General features: G+C 43.0%; 2 protein-coding genes across 3 annotated transcripts; both read left to right on the top strand.

Moving 5' to 3' along the window:
* The first annotated feature begins 122 nt into the window (after nucleotides 1-122).
* On the top strand, nucleotides 123-3,718 carry baf (barrier to autointegration factor). Its single transcript, XM_084582795.1, has 3 exons — nucleotides 123-317; nucleotides 1,273-1,409; nucleotides 3,409-3,718. Exons 2-3 carry the CDS (start codon nucleotides 1,284-1,286, stop codon nucleotides 3,553-3,555), a joined length of 273 nt encoding a protein of 90 aa, XP_084438921.1. The 5' UTR covers nucleotides 123-317; nucleotides 1,273-1,283; the 3' UTR covers nucleotides 3,556-3,718.
* A 2,859-nt stretch (nucleotides 3,719-6,577) lies between these two features.
* On the top strand, nucleotides 6,578-16,822 carry Vps16B (Vacuolar protein sorting 16B). 2 transcript variants are annotated; one of them, XM_084582790.1, is made up of 18 exons: nucleotides 6,579-6,864; nucleotides 7,184-7,299; nucleotides 7,363-7,435; nucleotides 7,510-7,621; nucleotides 7,699-7,790; nucleotides 7,871-7,939; nucleotides 10,169-10,261; nucleotides 11,598-11,734; nucleotides 12,247-12,274; nucleotides 12,354-12,427; nucleotides 12,501-12,591; nucleotides 12,931-13,065; nucleotides 13,576-13,617; nucleotides 13,904-13,993; nucleotides 14,465-14,551; nucleotides 14,968-15,057; nucleotides 16,098-16,202; nucleotides 16,552-16,822. In XM_084582790.1, exons 1-18 carry the CDS (start codon nucleotides 6,805-6,807, stop codon nucleotides 16,570-16,572), a joined length of 1,515 nt encoding a protein of 504 aa, XP_084438916.1. In that variant the 5' UTR covers nucleotides 6,579-6,804; the 3' UTR covers nucleotides 16,573-16,822. The 2 variants fall into 2 exon arrangements, with proteins under 2 accessions (XP_084438917.1, XP_084438916.1); XM_084582791.1 differs by lacking the exons at nucleotides 16,098-16,202; nucleotides 16,552-16,822 and adding an exon at nucleotides 15,164-16,051 and having other exon boundaries at nucleotides 6,578-6,864.
* Nucleotides 16,823-16,847: the final 25 nt, after the last annotated feature.

Genomic DNA, 16,847 nt, shown 5'->3' with positions numbered 1-16,847 from the left:
TATCATTCGTTTATTTTTTTAAATAAAATATTTAATCGTGCATGACCTGACAACAATGTTTTAGTTTCGTGCCCTAACAAAAGTTAAATGAACTTTAATTCATTGTTGCCGAGAGTTTGAGATTCGCAACTTGGGATGCAATTTCGGCGATTTCATCCGTCTCGTATTCAAAAGCGGTTTGAATTACGTTGAATATTGGGAGCTTCACTTCTGGGTGTCCCAGCTCGGCACTTTCTGTGAAAGGAGTTGCCAGTGGCGACTGCTGAGCACTTCAAGGAGAGGTCCTCTCAAGTTTTTCAGCCTTCAGGACCAGACAAGTGAGGCGTGTTCCACTTCGTTTACTGGGCTTGCTTTGTTTGCTACGCTTTGTTTGCTACGCATGCATCCCGGCTAACGGGGTTGCTGTCCGGTAGTAACGGTTTTGAAGCCTTTCTGTGAACGGTAGAGATTGAATTTTTGTCAGCGTCTGAACGTTTGTTACACTACTTTGGCAACATATCGAACGTTTAGTAGGAAAATAGCTGGCTTTCATCCCGGAAAAGAGTATATTTAGAACTTGTTCGTGTGTGCCGGCTTCTCGGCCATGTTCGATTGCGTTGACGTTGCGTTGCCTTGCGATTTGGTGGCTCACGATATTGGGAGTTATAAAAAGTTCTATTTCTAATCTTATTTGAACGAGCGGGCTGTGCTGGAGCCAGTGTTGTCCCTATGATTATAAAGTCAATGACCGATATACGGCGCAGGCTATTGTAGGAAATAAAAAAAAAAAAGTTTCAGTGCATCGTCTGCTGTGCTAGTTGAAATGTGCAGCAGATGAGTCTTTGGCGTGACGTGGACGAATGCTTCGGCGTACAAACCATACTTCATGTTTTTTAACGGATATGTGTTAATAGCTTGTTGGCGAAACTGTCGCGAATAAGTGACACTCGTAACTGTGAATAAGCTACTGGATGTCTGCATCTACTAAAAGACTGGCAATTTTCACTGCAAACTTCATGCCCTGTTTAACACTCATATCTGCACTTTGTGGCCATAATGCATCTGTGCATGGCGAAGCAGAACAGGCTTTTGCTGCCTTCAAATCTTGAACATGTGATGTCCTCACATCTATGATACTGGCTGGCTCAACTGTCGACTATCAAAATTGCTGTGACGTGTAGATTTGTCAGCCATATAGTAGGAGCTTTGTAGTCTTAGTGCGTCTTAGCGTCAGTAACGTTTCATGAAGATGACTTTCGTTTTCTCTGAATTTTATTTTTCTTTTTCATACAGCAAGTCCAACCATGTCATCGACATCACAAAAGCACCGCAACTTCGTGTCTGAGCCGATGGGAGAGAAGGCAGTCACAGACCTTGCTGGGATCGGAGAAGTCCTCGGCAAGCGACTAGAACAAAAAGGCTTCGATAAAGTGAGACAACTAATTTCTTGCACTACCGAATTCAGATTGTGGCTCCCAGGGAAAAAAAAAAAAAGACTGGGGCCTTACTGTCTACTTTCCACTCATGCATGGACATATTTCACTGCGTGGTTCTTTCAACAAAGCTCCCTTGCCAACATCACACTTCTGAACCCTGCTTCCGTGAACATGGAGTAGTCCCTTTTCATTGCTTGCAAAAGTCCAAATATGGCCTCAAAAGTAGGATGAGGATGTTTCATTAGTTGCGGCATCAGATTGAAAATGCAACATGTTGCATTCATTTGTGGCAGCTGCGTAAAGGTATTCGCAGTTTGTAGCAAGCTAATTCTTTTCACTTCTTTTTGCTGGGTGCATGGACAATATAGCGTTCTCTCCAGCCTCTTGTCTAAGAAAACTAGGGATCAGGCTAGGGAACAGACACGGAGGACAACTCCACACAATTATCATTTGCTGTAAAAATTGATTCTCCAGCTTGTTCAAGCTGAGGTGGCTCTTTGGTGGAACACGCCTTTACTGCCAAAAAAATTAGATTTGAATGGGCACTGATGACAATTCAAAGTTGACCTGTATTGATTGATTGCTCATTCTGATTACACAAAGAGGCCACCTCCACCAAAAATAGAGCTAGAAAACGCTGAACATAGTACCACATGGCATTAACACCCATTTTTGGGTGCTGATCCCAGACACTACATTACACAGTTGTCCACATCAAAAACAGTACAGTAAAAAACAGTAAAAAGCGCCACGACCAGGATCATGAAATGCTGTTGATAATTTCCCTTGTCTACCGTGAGGATGATAACGGGATTCCGCGAGTGACATCCTGTAAACGAATTATAGAACACCGGTCAACTTTGATGCTTTCAATGAAATGCTGGTTGTGCTCGACAAGGGGCGCGCAATGTACCGTCACCAGGCGATTGATGCATTACGAAGCTGACCCCGCCAGGCGTCCGATGGCAGCGCCTTTCATTTGCCGCTTCCTTAAATGCCGCACCACACAGCAAGCAAAAGCAAACCTAGATGTCTAGGAGGCGTTAGTACAGCAGGCATCAGCAACGTTTTAAATAGATTTCCAGGATAGAAAAGGCGCAGTATCTGTTGCAGTTCTCCGCATACACATGTACCATGCTGTAAGGAAGGGAGGAAGGTGCGAGTGAAAGAGAGGGAGATAGAGGTGCCGTAGTGGAGAGCTATGATCCACTGTGTTATAATGGCTTTCGCCTCATCGTACTTTAGTGGTCCAAAGTGCCCTCTAGATTTTTTTGCAAGAAGCTGTAGCGTTCTAGAAAGATTGTTCCTTGGAAGTGCTGTATCTGATTTTTTTTTTTTTTTTTTTTTTTTTTTTTTTTTTTTTTTTTTTTTTTTTTTCCCCTGTGTAGCAAACCAATCTGCCAAACCTTGTTTTGCATGCCGGCCTTTCTGCCATAGTCGCCACTCAAGTAGGTTGGCATTTAGCATTGAGAAGACAACTCCTGAGGTTGGGTTAAGGGTTGGGGTATTCCACTAAAACTCGCGGTGTTTTGTAGTCTTCTAATCCTTTGTGCCAAATTTTCCAGGGGAAGATTGTTCGAGGCAAAATTTAAAAATTTCCTGTTTCCTGGCCTGAGTTGGGGCAGTTTGAGTAACTTTGCATGGGTAACGTTACGAACAGCACGCGTGAAGGAAACAATTTCTAACTCCCCCCCCCCCTTCCTGAGAGAATGAAGATTGGGGCTATCACTTAGTTGCAATTCAACATGTACAGGACAGGTTTTGCGGCAGTACCTGTGATCTTTGTTGGCCTATCACAGTGTTCTACTTCAATCAAAACCCTATTTCGGTTTTTCAGTATTTGCTGTTCTGAAACAGTTTCTTTACTGAGAGGAACTGTTCATCTCAATGAAGACACCAGAGTTATTCTATAGCGACAGTTTTTCACTCACTTCTGTCACAGTAATAGTATCCAAACTAATGGAAGTCTCATGACTGCCTGTTGCTGTTCCAGGCCTTTGTTGTCCTTGGCCAGTTCCTGGTCCTGAAGAAGAACAAGGAAATCTTCGTCGACTGGATGAAGGACATTTGTGGCGCCAACAACAAGCAGGCGACCGACTGCTACCAGTGTTTATACGACTGGTGTGATGAGTTTCTGTGAACATTTCTAGACGCCGTCAACAGTGAGTTGGACTTGTAAATACCAAGGGGGCTTTCTTGGTCAGTTCAATATTAAGCCTGCCTCTCATATATGTAAGCCACAGTTCTGCAGGCATTTGTATTTTATGCGCATTTTACTTCTGCAATAAACATTTTGACTTTTATCATCGGGGTCTGTATAATTGTTTCAGCTCCACACATTTCCTTGTCCAAGCTCCAAGCTTGTGCTGCCAAAACACAGAACGTATTGCTGTACACAGTTCTCACATTAGTGCTAGTAATAATTAAACAGTTGGCCAAACTAATGGCTGTCAGAGCTACAAAGTACACTTGCAGCCTGATGCACAGCATAACATCAGCGTAATCCTAAACTGTTTGATGTCATGCATTTGATGTCAGCAAGTTGAAAGCCAGTGCTTTCTTCACAAAATGTCATTCTGTCACTGTGTAAAATGTGTGAAAAAGACTGGGATGCAAATATGAGACTTCCAGCCTAATGTCCAGCATTTAAACGCTTCTTCCTGCATTATTTTCTGAGAAACATTGCAGGCTCTGGGAACATTTCAAATGCAAAAATATTACTGGGGCACCATGCTTCCCTTTAAGATTAGACCCCTATGGCACTTTTAGCGCCACCTGTTCATTCTGAAGATTTCCTTTCTAATGACAGCTGTTCATTAGCATACGGTCGTACGGCAAAGCACACGCTATATTTTATATTTTAGGGCGCACCTTCTATAATCCTGCTAGCATGTCATCTGTACTGCTGCAGCGCAGCACGATCGCGGGTATAGTGAACTAGAATACTATAATCGCGGGTTTTCATGTGGATGTGGGTGTCGCATGCTGGCGCTGATGTTTACGCCAGCAGTGGCTGGCGCGCTGCACGGTTGTTACCTCGGCCAACGGGACCCTGCACTGAGCCCCACCGCTGACATAGATGTTTTGTCCTGCATTGCCTTACGGCAAAACAAGAACGTCAGTGCCAGCTTTTTTGTGACGCGGGGCCCTTCGCGAATTTACGCTTGGGTGTCTGTGCACTGACCCTGCCGCAGGGGTTAAGACGCCGATCGGGTTCGATCTCGACCGCCGGCAGCTGCGTTTCGATGGAAGCAAAACGGAGAAGTACATTGCGATGGCAGTGAATGTGATCCCTAGGTGGTCGGAATTACTCCGTAGCCCTTCACTTTCACACCGTCCTTTCCTTACGGCATGGTTCAGCTAGGTGCCCACAGAACAGGTGATAGATACTGCGCATTTCCTTGCGTATAAACCAAGTATTATTTCAGTGCACTGAAAGTTATCAAAGTGTAGAAGTTAATCCAGAGCACTTCGATAACGGCACCCCTTTCTCTCTTTCACTCTTTGAGGTGTCTCACTCCAATGAGGACATCTGACTGAAAAGCCCACATTAAAGTGAGACGGTTACTTTATTACTACGTCCAAGGTAAATGGGTCACCTTGCTACGTCTTTAAAGGCAGTCCGCAAGCGCCGGCTCAGTGGGACGCTCGGCTGCTGAGCCGGAGTACTCATACAGGCTCGAACCCGCGACCGACTACTGCGCCAAAGGTTCGATCCTGACCGGCGGCTGCGTTTCGATGGAGGCAAAACGAAGTGGCGTCCGCGTGCTGTGCGATGTCAGCGCACGTTAAAGATCCCCAGGTGGTCGAAATTACTCCGTAGCCCTCCATTACCGCTCCCCTTTCTCTGTTTCCACTTTCACTCCCACCTTCCTCCCTTCCCTTACGGCGCGGTTCAGGTGTCCACAGAGCAAGTGTGACAGATACTGCGCCTTTCCCTTCCTGTGAACCAATTAATTAACCCGCGTTCTCGTCGGAGCTCGTTTCGATAGAGGCGAAATGCAAATTTGGTGTCCGTGAGCTGGGCAACGTCACTGCAGTAGTAGTAGTAGCTTTATTAAAACAAAGGATCGAGCTTGGGGCATGCATGCCTCTGCATGGGCCCCATACCCAAGCCGGGGTGGTTCAGCGGTAAGACGCCCGACTACCGTGCCGGAGTACCCGGGTTTGAACCCGACCGATCGGCGGCTGCGTTTCGATGGAGGCGAAGCGAAGAGGCGTCCGTGTGCTGTGCAATGTAAGCGCACGTTAAAGATCCCCAGGTGGTCGAAGTTACTCCGTAGCCCTCCAGTACGGCTCCTCTTTCTCTCTGTCCACTTTCCCTCCCATCTTCCTTCCATTACGGCGCGGTTGAGGTGTCCACAGAAAACAAGTGAGACAGTTAACGCGCCTTTCCCTTCCTATAAATCAATCAGTTTTTCTTCTTCTGGGCCCCATATTTTAACCACCTGAAAATCTGTCATTTTCAGGAGGTTAAAATTATTATGCAGGCCTCTTGTAAGGCTGCTTTCTCCCTTGTTTCATTCTCACCTCGCTTCCCATGTCGGCGCGGAACACTCACTCCCACCTTCCTCCCTTCCCTTACGTTGCGGTTGAGGTGTCCACAGAAAACAAGTGAGACGTCAGTTACCGCGCCTTTCCCTTTCTATAAGTCAATCAAGTGTCTACCGAGAAGAGTGATAGATGCAGCACCTTTCCTTTACTGTCTTTGCATTCCTTAAAACTGATCTTTAGAAGCCTGCAATTTGGAAAAAATTTTGAAATTCTTGTTTTCACCGGGTTAATTGAACCCGACTGCTGGCGCGGCTGCGTTTCGATGGAGGCAAAACGGAAATTCTTCCGTGTGCTATGCGATCAAGGAGATTAGAATTCTATTATAATCTCCTTGTTAAAAATCCTCAGGTAGTGCAAATTAATATTACTCCATATAACCCTCCACAACGGCGTTTCTTAATCTCTCTCGTTGCACTACTCTCGCACCTTCACTTCCTTCCCTAACGGCGCGGTTCAGGTCGTTCAGGTGTCCAGATACTGCGCCTTAATTCATTGTAACGCAATTTATTTATTTATCTATTTATTTATTGCTTTTGTTTATAACTAAGGTCAGTATATATCTGCTTCCAGAAACGAAAGTGAAACGATGTCGATACTGGGACAAAGTCGATGCCGATCGAAGTCGCAGCCTGATTCGCGCTGCGAATGCTAAACGAAACGTCAAGGCTCATCGGAAACGTCGCGAAACTTGCTTCGGGGCGTATTGCACTTACGTTGCTTACGTCAGTAAACGTGCACAAGCCGAAGGCAGTGTGTTGTGTCGAGCAAGTCAGAAAATGCTCAACCTCAGTTAACCGGGGTCAACTTCGTTGTGCTGTACACCTCGCCGTCGAAGATGAACAGCGACCGCGCTGGGAACACGCCTGTCTTCTGGCTTCAGGATACGTCGTCTCTGGTGATGCAGTTTGAAGAGTCATATGTGCGCTGAGACGATCAAAGTGCTGTAGGCGTGATATTATTGCTGATATCTTTCGCATTTCCCTTTAACGATGTCGTCAGCAGCGATATCATGTTGCGAACCAAATATCTGCACAGCGCAAAGATGATAGGAAATGTTTGGGTTTAGAATTACGTTAGTGTATTATTTGAAAGCTCGAAAGAGGAAAAATTTTTATGTGATCTGAGCCGTTCGGGCATTGTTTTGTTAATGGATCAGATCATACTTAATACCTTATTTGCTTGAAGTGTTTATGATGAACTGAACAAAACTGCAGCGAGAAGCGGCCCGGCTGTCGGCACAGGTCAAGCAAGACGCAGACTTTGTTTCTGAATCCTTCAAGCCATCCACATTAGACGACTGCATAGAACAGCGAGTGCAGCCAAAAAATAAGTAAGTTTGCTTTTGCAACGGTTTTCAGTGAGCTCACTCTAAACATTGTTCTCATCAATGCAGGAAGGAAGTGAGTGCCGATGATGACTACTGGAACTCATCCGCGCATGTTGCGTTCAATTTCGAAGAGGACGCGGTGAGCATAAATTCATTTGTTGTATTCTCAAGTCTTTCTCTTAAACTTGCTAATCTTGTTTTGTAATTGTGTAGGACGACGATGGTAGAAGGAATGTACAGTTCAACAAGAAGCCGCAGTCCTCAGGCAATGATCAAAGGAAGTTCGGTTTTGATGAACTGAACCGAGTCACTGCAGAAGTTTGCGGTATGACAACGCATCCTCCCAGTATGCTTTACTGATAGGAATTAACTTGATATAAAGTTTATGCCTTTAATTGTTAGGTATTGCTCCACTTGCATCTGGATCGAATCTAAGGCATGCAGATTTGGGAAACATACAAAAGCACGCAGAAAGGCTGAAGATCGGACATGATGTAAGTGTTTACATGACTGATTAGAGAGGGTAAACCATTTCTTGCCTTCTTATGCCTCAGTGTCACAACTTCCTGTGCAGGTTCCCACGAAGGGTGTGAAAAGTGTCAACACACCTGAGGAAACTGTGAGGAACATTGTAATAGGCCAGGTAATGGATTCTTTACATTGTGGTGTCGGCTCAGCTTAAAAGGACACCGAGGACAACTCTATCCAATTCTTCTTCTTGGATAAAATTCATTGTGTGGCTCCTCCTGGCTTTGTTGATGTTTGTTTGGCAACAGCAAAAGTGACATTTATTGTTGAGAAAATTACTTAAGATGTCAGGACTAAAAAGGACTCCATGGCCACCATTCTCAATCGAATGACAGTCTAGCCTATACTCTGGAGTTCATGTGCAAAAAATTGGCCTTACATGCTGCACTTTACTTGTAAAATCGGCTGGAATTGTGGTGACACATGTATTTCATTTTATAATTTACAAAAACGAGTTGTTTTCAATGGAAATAATATCATTGTCTTTAGAATGCGTTAATATACTGTATAGACCAACTTCAGTACGCGTCCTCGGTGTCCTATTTACGGAGTATCGGCATCAAATTGTGATTATATGTTTTCTAAAGTGCAAGGTTTTTGTTTACATTAATAATCACATGTTATTTGCCTACAAGAGGTAATAAGCTAATGGTTGCATTTTTTTCTTATGCTATTTCGGTTTTGAATTCAGCAGCCAAACATTAGGTTTGCCATGAGGTTGAGTATAGATCATGTAGGGCATGTAAAGAAATCTCTGATGAAACCACTGCTTCTTCCTTTGTTTTTCCTGCGCTTTACGCAAGCTGCGTTTATCACTTAACTGATCTGAAGTGACGAAGCAGCAATTACATCAAACTGTTCTCGCACCTCACATGACATCGAGGGCAGAGCTGTTGTTCGGGTGACGAAGCTGAAACCATAACAGCAAGAGAAGAAATTAAATTGTACTAAATGATTTGCCTCTCGTAGGCAAATAGTATGAGTGATCCGTGTATATATTGATATTTTGTACATCATCACAAAAGAAGAAAACAAGCAATAAAAATTGTTACTTGTACTGCTTTAATAATATTAAAATGTCAAATGCAAGGAATGAAACACTTTGGGTAGACAACTTGAAGCTCTGCAGCGCCTGCGAAATACTGTGAATGCATTTCATAGTGCGTGTAATCTGCGAGCTGAATTATGCTTCAATCACGTCACAAATACTGTCGCATACCTGTCAATCAGGTCCCACTCCTACTGGTCGACAAGTCCACTGGTCAGAATCGACCAATAGGAGAGCGGCTAGCCGATCAAATTGTGGCAGCCTTTGTGATGTGATTGGAGTGTAATTTGGCCCCTGGTAACTTTTCTGGGAACCTGTCCCACATTGTGTCAGTAGTGACAGAGTGCCCTCACTGTATCTGCATAGCTTTCACTATTAAAAAGGACTGAAAGACATCTACATCTGCACATCTACATTAAGTACTCCCTGCTGTCCGAACAGGTGCACGGGCTAAAGTTGCATTAAAGGACTATAGACACCAAATTTAGTGGCATTTTTCTTCTTGCTAATGATGTGTAAGTCGTTCCTGTATATTTATCCGCACGCAGTTTTCGGTTACAACCGCTAAATAATTTATAATTGAATTTTCTTTTCTCACCATTTTCGGTTTCAATAGCTGAGAGATAGCTGTGACGTCACAATCATGTCTTGATGCGCGGCATGAAAAAACAGCTATATATTACCTCATTCTTCACTTGTAATGATTCCTGTTCTTGACGCAGACTGGCTTTATCATTGTAGTGGGTTCAAATGACACAGCAATGATTATATCACTGTATCTTCATTCCTTGTGTGACTGTGACGTCACAGCCATCGCTCGGTTGTTGAAGCCGGAACAGGTGAGAAAAGAAATTCGATTATAAATTATTCAGCAGTCGTAGGCGAATGTGATGTGCTGATCCGGATACAGTAATGTCCTAGGCATCATTGCAAATGATAAAACACGAACCCAGAAATCAGATGTCTATAGTCCTTTAAAAGTGCTTCACAGCAGTAAGCATTCTGTGGTGTGGAATGCTCCTCCTGGTTGAGAAACATCATGTGCTTATGTGGCTGCTCAAACAAGCATACAAGACTGCAATTTTTTTTTTGTTTTAGTTCTCATAATTTGTTAAAGCAGTGTATATTAGGGATTGATCCATAATTAGTGTCACGATTGCTTTCATGTCAAACAGGATATCATCAACAGTTTGTAATAGCAGTGAATGAGTCAAAATACTGTTATGGCACTAAGTTGTACCATCATATTTCCTGGCAATTTTTGTAATGGTTCTCTTCTTGCTTTCTTTTGTACAGCCATATTTCCTTGGACGGCACCGTTCTAAAGAGGACAAAATTGCACTTTTGAATGAGGCTGTGCGCATCCAAGATGGAAATGCCATAATTGCTGTGAGTTATTTTGAGCTAAATATGTCTGTTCGATGGTGTTGGGTGGCTGTAATAAGTACAACCTGACAGCAATGCCATTGCTTGGAGGGTCTTTTCTTTGTCTTTCTCTCTCTTTTTTTTTTTGAGGGCCATTTGCCACGTCATACTTGAGTTGTAGCTGACAGTAGGGGTTTGCTATTTCATCAGGACAGAAAATAAATCATGGTTAGTTAGTTACCTGTAGTTGAGCATTGCCACTGACATCACTTATTCCATAATTGCATTACTTGCACAGAGAAGAAACAGCTTTTCTGTGATGTCTGATTGGATATGAAATGCCAGGAAAGATTTTTTAAAGGTAGGTATGGTCTTCAATAAGCAGAACATTACAATTCTTTTTCCCCTACAGCACTGTGTTTCTCATCTAAAACAATGTTGTTTATTCTGATACAAAACGAATGTTGGCTAAGCACGCAAGTATGAAAAATTTGTTTAGCATCTGTTCGAAGCTTTGGGCTTAGGCATAGAAATGCCTAAGCCCAAAGTAAAATGTTTGCAGGCAGCTTCCAGGCTGCATTATTTTGACCTGACCGGTTAACGCCTGGTCTCTAGTCTTGCTCCGACTCCAAGGCACCACTGCAGGATTCGAGACAGTGATTCCAGTTTTCTACATCTTTCTTCCCCTTTCAAAAATGAGCCCACAGTTTCAAGACCATGCTCCCTGCTTTCATTCTGCTTCAGGCACAATTATTTTTGTTCGGAGATTATTGTGCGATTGTATTTCTTGGTCTGCTCACACAACTTTGGCCTTTATAAAGCTTGCCCCTACTTGCATGGGCAAGTTTCAAGTAACATTTGCTGCACAGAGAAGCCACTCTTTGGTTTGGCTTACTGTTCATGTTGGCTTAATAATCTTAGCCACTGCCAGCATGATCTAAAGAATATTTGAGGTGTGTTAATGTCTCACTCATGTGTCAGTAATGTTGATAAGCACTTTTTCTGAGGTTTATTGCATATTTTTTAGCATATGGCTGAAATCCCAAATAGTGTGCCATACACCTTACCTCACAGCATATGGCCACGACTGAGTCACTTTGCACCTCTCAATAAAAGAAAAGAGCAGAAAAGGTGTAGTAGTGGGATAGTAAGCTCTGTACATAAAGTAATGCATGCAGGTCCCACACAGTGTACTGGCTCAGTGGCCAAGGCCTTCGTGTGCCAAGTACAAATGCGTGGTTCCATTCAAAGCCACTATGGCCACACTGTAATGGAGGATGTAAAATGGCCGACGTGTTGAGCTTGGAGTTGCCATTCAGGAACCCCTGAGAGTGGTGAAAAAAAATCGATCGTTGTGCAGGTCCTCCTTTTTCTAAAACAAACACTGAAGTCGTCCCTCTTCAACCAAGAGCTGATGCAGAGGCCAAAGGCCGTGTCGCACTACCTCAGCCATCTGCGTGCAGTGCACGACAACAGTCAGTTGATGGATGTCCTTGGGTAAGAATGCGTGACACTGCTTTGTTCAGCGGTTGAAGTGTCTCGGGTAGGCTCATTATGTGATCCCAAATTGGCTTGCTTGTTAAACAAAGAACTGTCATACTCAAAGGTGGCCCGAACCACCGTACATATTTTACCAGTACCTATATTATTTGCACTTTGAGATTACATTTTTTGCATGTTAAGCTAGGTTCAAGGGAAATAGCAGGGACATGAAATTGTTGCTAAATTTGAGTGCGTCGTTAAACAACAAGACAAGGCCATGAGTATGGAAATGTTTCATTGTTTCTCTTTTGGTTACAGATCATGTTGTATAACTTTATATTCGCTTTTCCCATCTCTGTTAGCAATTTTTTTTCGAGTGTGTCAACAAATGTACCAAATAGCGCAATAGTGATTGCGGTTGTGATACCTACTGTCGATATGAAATTTCGAGCATCTTTTAATTCATACATTATGCAGCTCCTGTACTTTCAAGGAGTGCTTCATTATTTGCATTTTTTCTCCACCAGTATGCTTGGCAGGACTGAAGATGCTGCGGTATGTACTTCGCTCATTTTACAAAGCCTCTCGCAACATACAGTTGAAACGAGGTGACAATGCGAACCTCTGTTCCTAGATGATCAAGTACAAACTTGCGGTCGAAACACCAGAGGCTGCAACGAAGCTTCGAAACCTGCAGTCTTGCTATAAGTGAGTGCAAGCCACTGTTCGTATTTAGTTCAACTACTGGAAAATTGTACGCTGACCAACTGTTCTTCTGTAGATCCCACTTCCAGTCCGACCCGTCGCTGGAAATGCAGGCAGAAGTTGTCAGGGAAGAATTGAAGCTTCTTGAAATGCAGCTTGTCATAGAGGTAAGCAAGGTCTGTGCTCCAACTACTACTATGCTGCACATCACGTGAAGTCCTTCAGCACGATTGACAAGCTTTTAATTTCCATTAGCCTTCAATGTAGTTACTGTGCCTTGGAGTACTGTATGGAGAAAGTTTAATTACAAGAATGAAAGAGCATACATTTTATTCATTATACAATATGTATCCCTTACAAGGAAAACTTCTTTAGTTTCGAAAAAGAAAAGCATAGCAGATGCTTTTGGAATTCCATACATATCTACCATTCCCCCAGAATAGCAGAGACTGAGTGTAATATTTTCCACTTTACGATTTCATTGCAAAACTTTAATACCTGCGCAGGAAGACGACTCGAAAGCTGAAAAAGAAGGCCTCAACATACTGATGCAAGAGTTTCCTCGCAAAGCACCCGTTGTGGGGACATCCTTGGTGACGACTTTATATTACTGCTGTCTCTACCATTATAATGTCTCAAATGTAAGTGACCCATTTTAGAAAGGCAGTTGTGTTTTGTAGACCTGCTTGTTGTCTGCCGCTTGGCTGTTGTGCTAGAGGCACTCTCTGTATGCAACATACGGTGCTTTATATTGGATTTAATTTCTCATGGGAAAATTGTAAGCAAAATGAATCTCCTAGCACTTGGAGTGCTTTAAAAAAATACGAAATTTTGTAACCACAGTGTGTTTAAGCCTTGATGCTGTGCCTATTCACCGATTGTGGGTAGAAATTCAAACTGAAGGATGCAGGCTTCAGCTATGCAAAGGTGTACTTGAATAGGGGCGTCTTGGCCTTTCATGTCGTGCACGTTGGAACTGAGTGTGCTTTCTTTCAATTCTAACTGTGGTGTCACTGCCTCCGAGTTCTCAGACTTTTCCCTCACAATACTTTCATGTAGGTAAACAGTTAAAAAAAAAAAGAGGGATCCTGTGAGCAGTCTTTAGTCAACCGACTCCTCTCACAAGTTTGTCGTTTGTCATGACGTTGCAGAGCCACATCGCAAGTCCCACTCAGATGAAGGCATTGTTTAATGTGAGTACAGCTTTTCCCCCTTGAAGCTTTTTCTGCTGTTTGCTGGTGCCATTTTCAGGCGCAAATTGCGTCGACGGCTCTTTTGAATACATTTTGAAGTGTCGAGTGCGTGTGCCATTTGCGGCCACGTTAAAAATGATTACTAGTACTTTCAGTTCTGCCTTTGCGCCACGGGGCATCCTACGCAGTGCCTTGCAGCATGGCGCAAAGAACTTTTTGTGTACGAACAGTTTTGGTTTGTTAGTATTTTTACGTTAATGCAGTTCCCCTCTCCTCTTTGTTCTAGCTGACTGAAAAGCAGTTTGTGTGGACTGCACTGACGGCCTTGGCACAGATCAAGCACTGGAAAGAAATCGACAACCTCTTTCAAGGAAAGGTGAGGATAACTAACTGTGCCATATCTGTAGCAAAAAGACATTGTGAGGGGGCAATACAATGCAGTGGCAAGCATGCAGGAGTGCTCAAAGCCCTAACACAAAACCAAAAACCGCGCTTCTTGGTATTTCCATGTGGAAGATGTGTTCATATTTTCTTTTATGTATATGTACTTTATATTGATATAACACGACATAAAAGCCACGCCTCCTGGTATTTTCACGTGGAAGATGTGTTCGCTTAAATTTTTATGTGTATATATAATTTACGTTGAAGAATATGGCAAGGGGCTCAAAGGTATTCAGTTTCTGACACCTTTATTAGTTTCATCCTCAAATCTTCACCAATGGGAGTGCTTTTGTTATTGGTTTCTTTTCCGGGTTATTCTGCATGCATCATCCTATCATATCCCCGTAGGAGGGCAAGTGACCAGAGAATTTGCTTCAAATCTGTTTTTCTTTTCATTTTGCAGTCATGGCTTGGCAAGTCAAAAATGCGGTGCTGCATTGGTTTTGACAGAGCTGTTGAAATCCTGGCCAAGGCACATGCTCCACCCGAGGTAGGCTTCTGACTTTATTAAAGGAGGAACGATTGAGAAATTTTCTTAAGGTGTAGCACTGAAATAATCCAACCTTAACTACAAGGGTTCTAGTTGAGAAAGTGGCAACTCGTGGTTGAGGCACACATGTTGCGGTTAAGAGATTGGACTGTGATATCGAGACTATGCTTACATCCTGAACCGAGCCTTGCAAACTGCAGCCTGTCTTAGAGGACTGAAAGTAGAGTTTTAGCTTTTGCTGATCTAATCAAACCGAGCTGCTTTAACGGAAGCTTTAGCAAAGCACCTTAATGTGGCCAGTTCATCAGGCAACCTGGAGAATTCAGGAGACCATATAACCACTTGTACTTTGTACGGTGCAATAAAACAACCTTGAAGTGATTAAGAATTGCTTTCGTCCTTCTCTTTTCAATCAGGTATTTGAGAAGTACCTCCAAATGGTCGATGATGCAGAGAAACGATTCACACTGGCCAAGTTGCACAAGTGCCATGGTGTTGCCATTGAGGTGAGTGTTTGCCATCTATTCAACATTTTGTCTGCCGAAGGCTGCTTTTAAGAAGACAAGCATGTATGCCTAATGTGAGCAGTGAACCACTGTGTTATGCTTTCAGCACCAAGAAACCGCCGAAGGCTAAAGGAGCGAAGTAAGCCAAAAACAGCGTTATGCTGTGTGACTGATTTCTAACCCTTGTGCTTGTTCTGCGTGTTGGAGCAATCCATCCAAGGAGCGTGTGAATGTGATTGCTTCAAAACATTAGACCAGCAGATTTTGCAGTGCACTTTGAATGTTCCCGGGTCACATACTGCCCCACTAAAAGCTGAACCTTACAGTTTTACTCATGCTCTTAGTCGCTGTAGGCACTCGAGGTGCCAAGGAAGGCAACCATTTTCATTGTGTAAAAGCTACAGACCTTCGCAATGTCGAATGAGATGAGCGTGCATACTGTTTTCTTGAAGGGACCCAAGACCTTGAATGATTGATTGCTTAAATGCAGTGCTATAGTGTTAGCAGTTTTATGAAAGCTGCTTTTCAGTGAGTTTGCCATGTGTTTGAAAGAAGCAAGAGTTACCGTATCTATATGATTTTAACGCATTCTTGACGACGAATCTCGAGTTATAATTGGAGGCAAGATCCCAATGTAACACAATTTTTTTTTATTCCACTGCTCATCATGATAGCTCTACCACTAGGCTTGCGAGTTGCCAGAAGAAACCAAGTTTTCAGCAACCTCGGGGCAGTAAAGTGAGGCGAGATAAAAAAAAAAACGGCTTTGGACGCGTCGTGTCTATATGATGCTTCACATTGTTTTGGACCATATCAGTAAAAGGTTAAAGTTAAGATCTGTCGTTATAATCATATCAATATTTTTCTTTTTTTTCCTGGCCAAACTTCCCCCTCGAATTACATTCGTTGTCGCATTTGCATGTAAATACGGTATGTTCAAGACGGCGCCATATTATTTAAACGGCTATATAAACGTCATGGCCTCCCTGCTCCTCATAAGGAGCTTGACACCGCTGACATGTGTGTGCTTTTCATTGCAGACGCTAGTTTATCTTAGGGACCGGCAACGGTTACTTAGGTACAAAGGTGAAGTACCACCTCACTCCATTCCATACTTCGAGATTGAGAGGCTTCTTAGTGGCACGGTAAGTGAAGCCACACAAGTTGCTGTCATATTAGTTTGATCAACTTCTTATGATGGCTGAAAGCCTTCACTTTCCACTCTTTGGGTTCCTACTAGCAATGCGATGGCACTGTCATTATATAAAAGTCTCGCATGGCATAGACTAGACTATAAAGCATGTATGTGTTACGGCTTTTGCTGTATTTTCTGACCTTGAGCAAGGGTAAAGTTAAGGAAAATTTTCAGCAAACTGTGAAACACCATACAAGCGGTAGTTCATAAGTTCAAGTTCATGCATACAAGCACCGATGCTTGTGTAGTATTTGGAGAAGATAGCCTTTGTGATGAGCACAATTTCTTTTTCCTTTCAGGCTGTCAAGTGGAAGAACTGAAAATTTAGTTTTGCATCACATGTAAATAAAAAAAGAGTAAGCATTTCATCTCACATATAGAAAGATAAACAGAAAAATTAATTTCACATGGTTTATCTTGTCAGTTCATTTGCTGTGTTAATGACTGACAATAAATTTGATGGCTCCGATAAATTTTTATTAAAGACCTGCTGCACTTAACCAGACAGATACTACGTACAAGGAACAATATTAAAACTGTGTTGTGTTCCAATGAAGCTTTGAGAAAAAAGAAATCTGAAACTGTTAGGAGTGTC

Source organism: Amblyomma maculatum, chromosome 10, assembly GCF_055883805.1.
Source record: "Amblyomma maculatum isolate TAMU_Amacu chromosome 10, ASM5588380v1, whole genome shotgun sequence".
Taxonomy (NCBI): Eukaryota; Metazoa; Arthropoda; class Arachnida; order Ixodida; family Ixodidae; genus Amblyomma; species Amblyomma maculatum.
Note: the sequence above shows the minus strand (reverse complement) of the source record. Positions and strands in the feature narration are given on the sequence as shown.

Bases quoted from the DNA above. Each gene is read 5' to 3' on its own strand.
- Vps16B (XM_084582790.1), top strand. From the start codon at position 6,805: ATGAACAGCGACCGCGCTGGGAACACGCCTGTCTTCTGGCTTCAGGAT. The intron at 7,940-10,168 runs GTAATGGATTCT...TCTTTTGTACAG, and splicing joins GGAACATTGTAATAGGCCAG to CCATATTTCCTTGGACGGCA. The intron at 15,058-16,097 runs GTGAGTGTTTGC...TTTTCATTGCAG, and splicing joins GCCATGGTGTTGCCATTGAG to ACGCTAGTTTATCTTAGGGA.
- baf (XM_084582795.1), top strand. From the start codon at position 1,284: ATGTCATCGACATCACAAAAGCACCGCAACTTCGTGTCTGAGCCGATG. The intron at 1,410-3,408 runs GTGAGACAACTA...TTGCTGTTCCAG, and splicing joins AACAAAAAGGCTTCGATAAA to GCCTTTGTTGTCCTTGGCCA.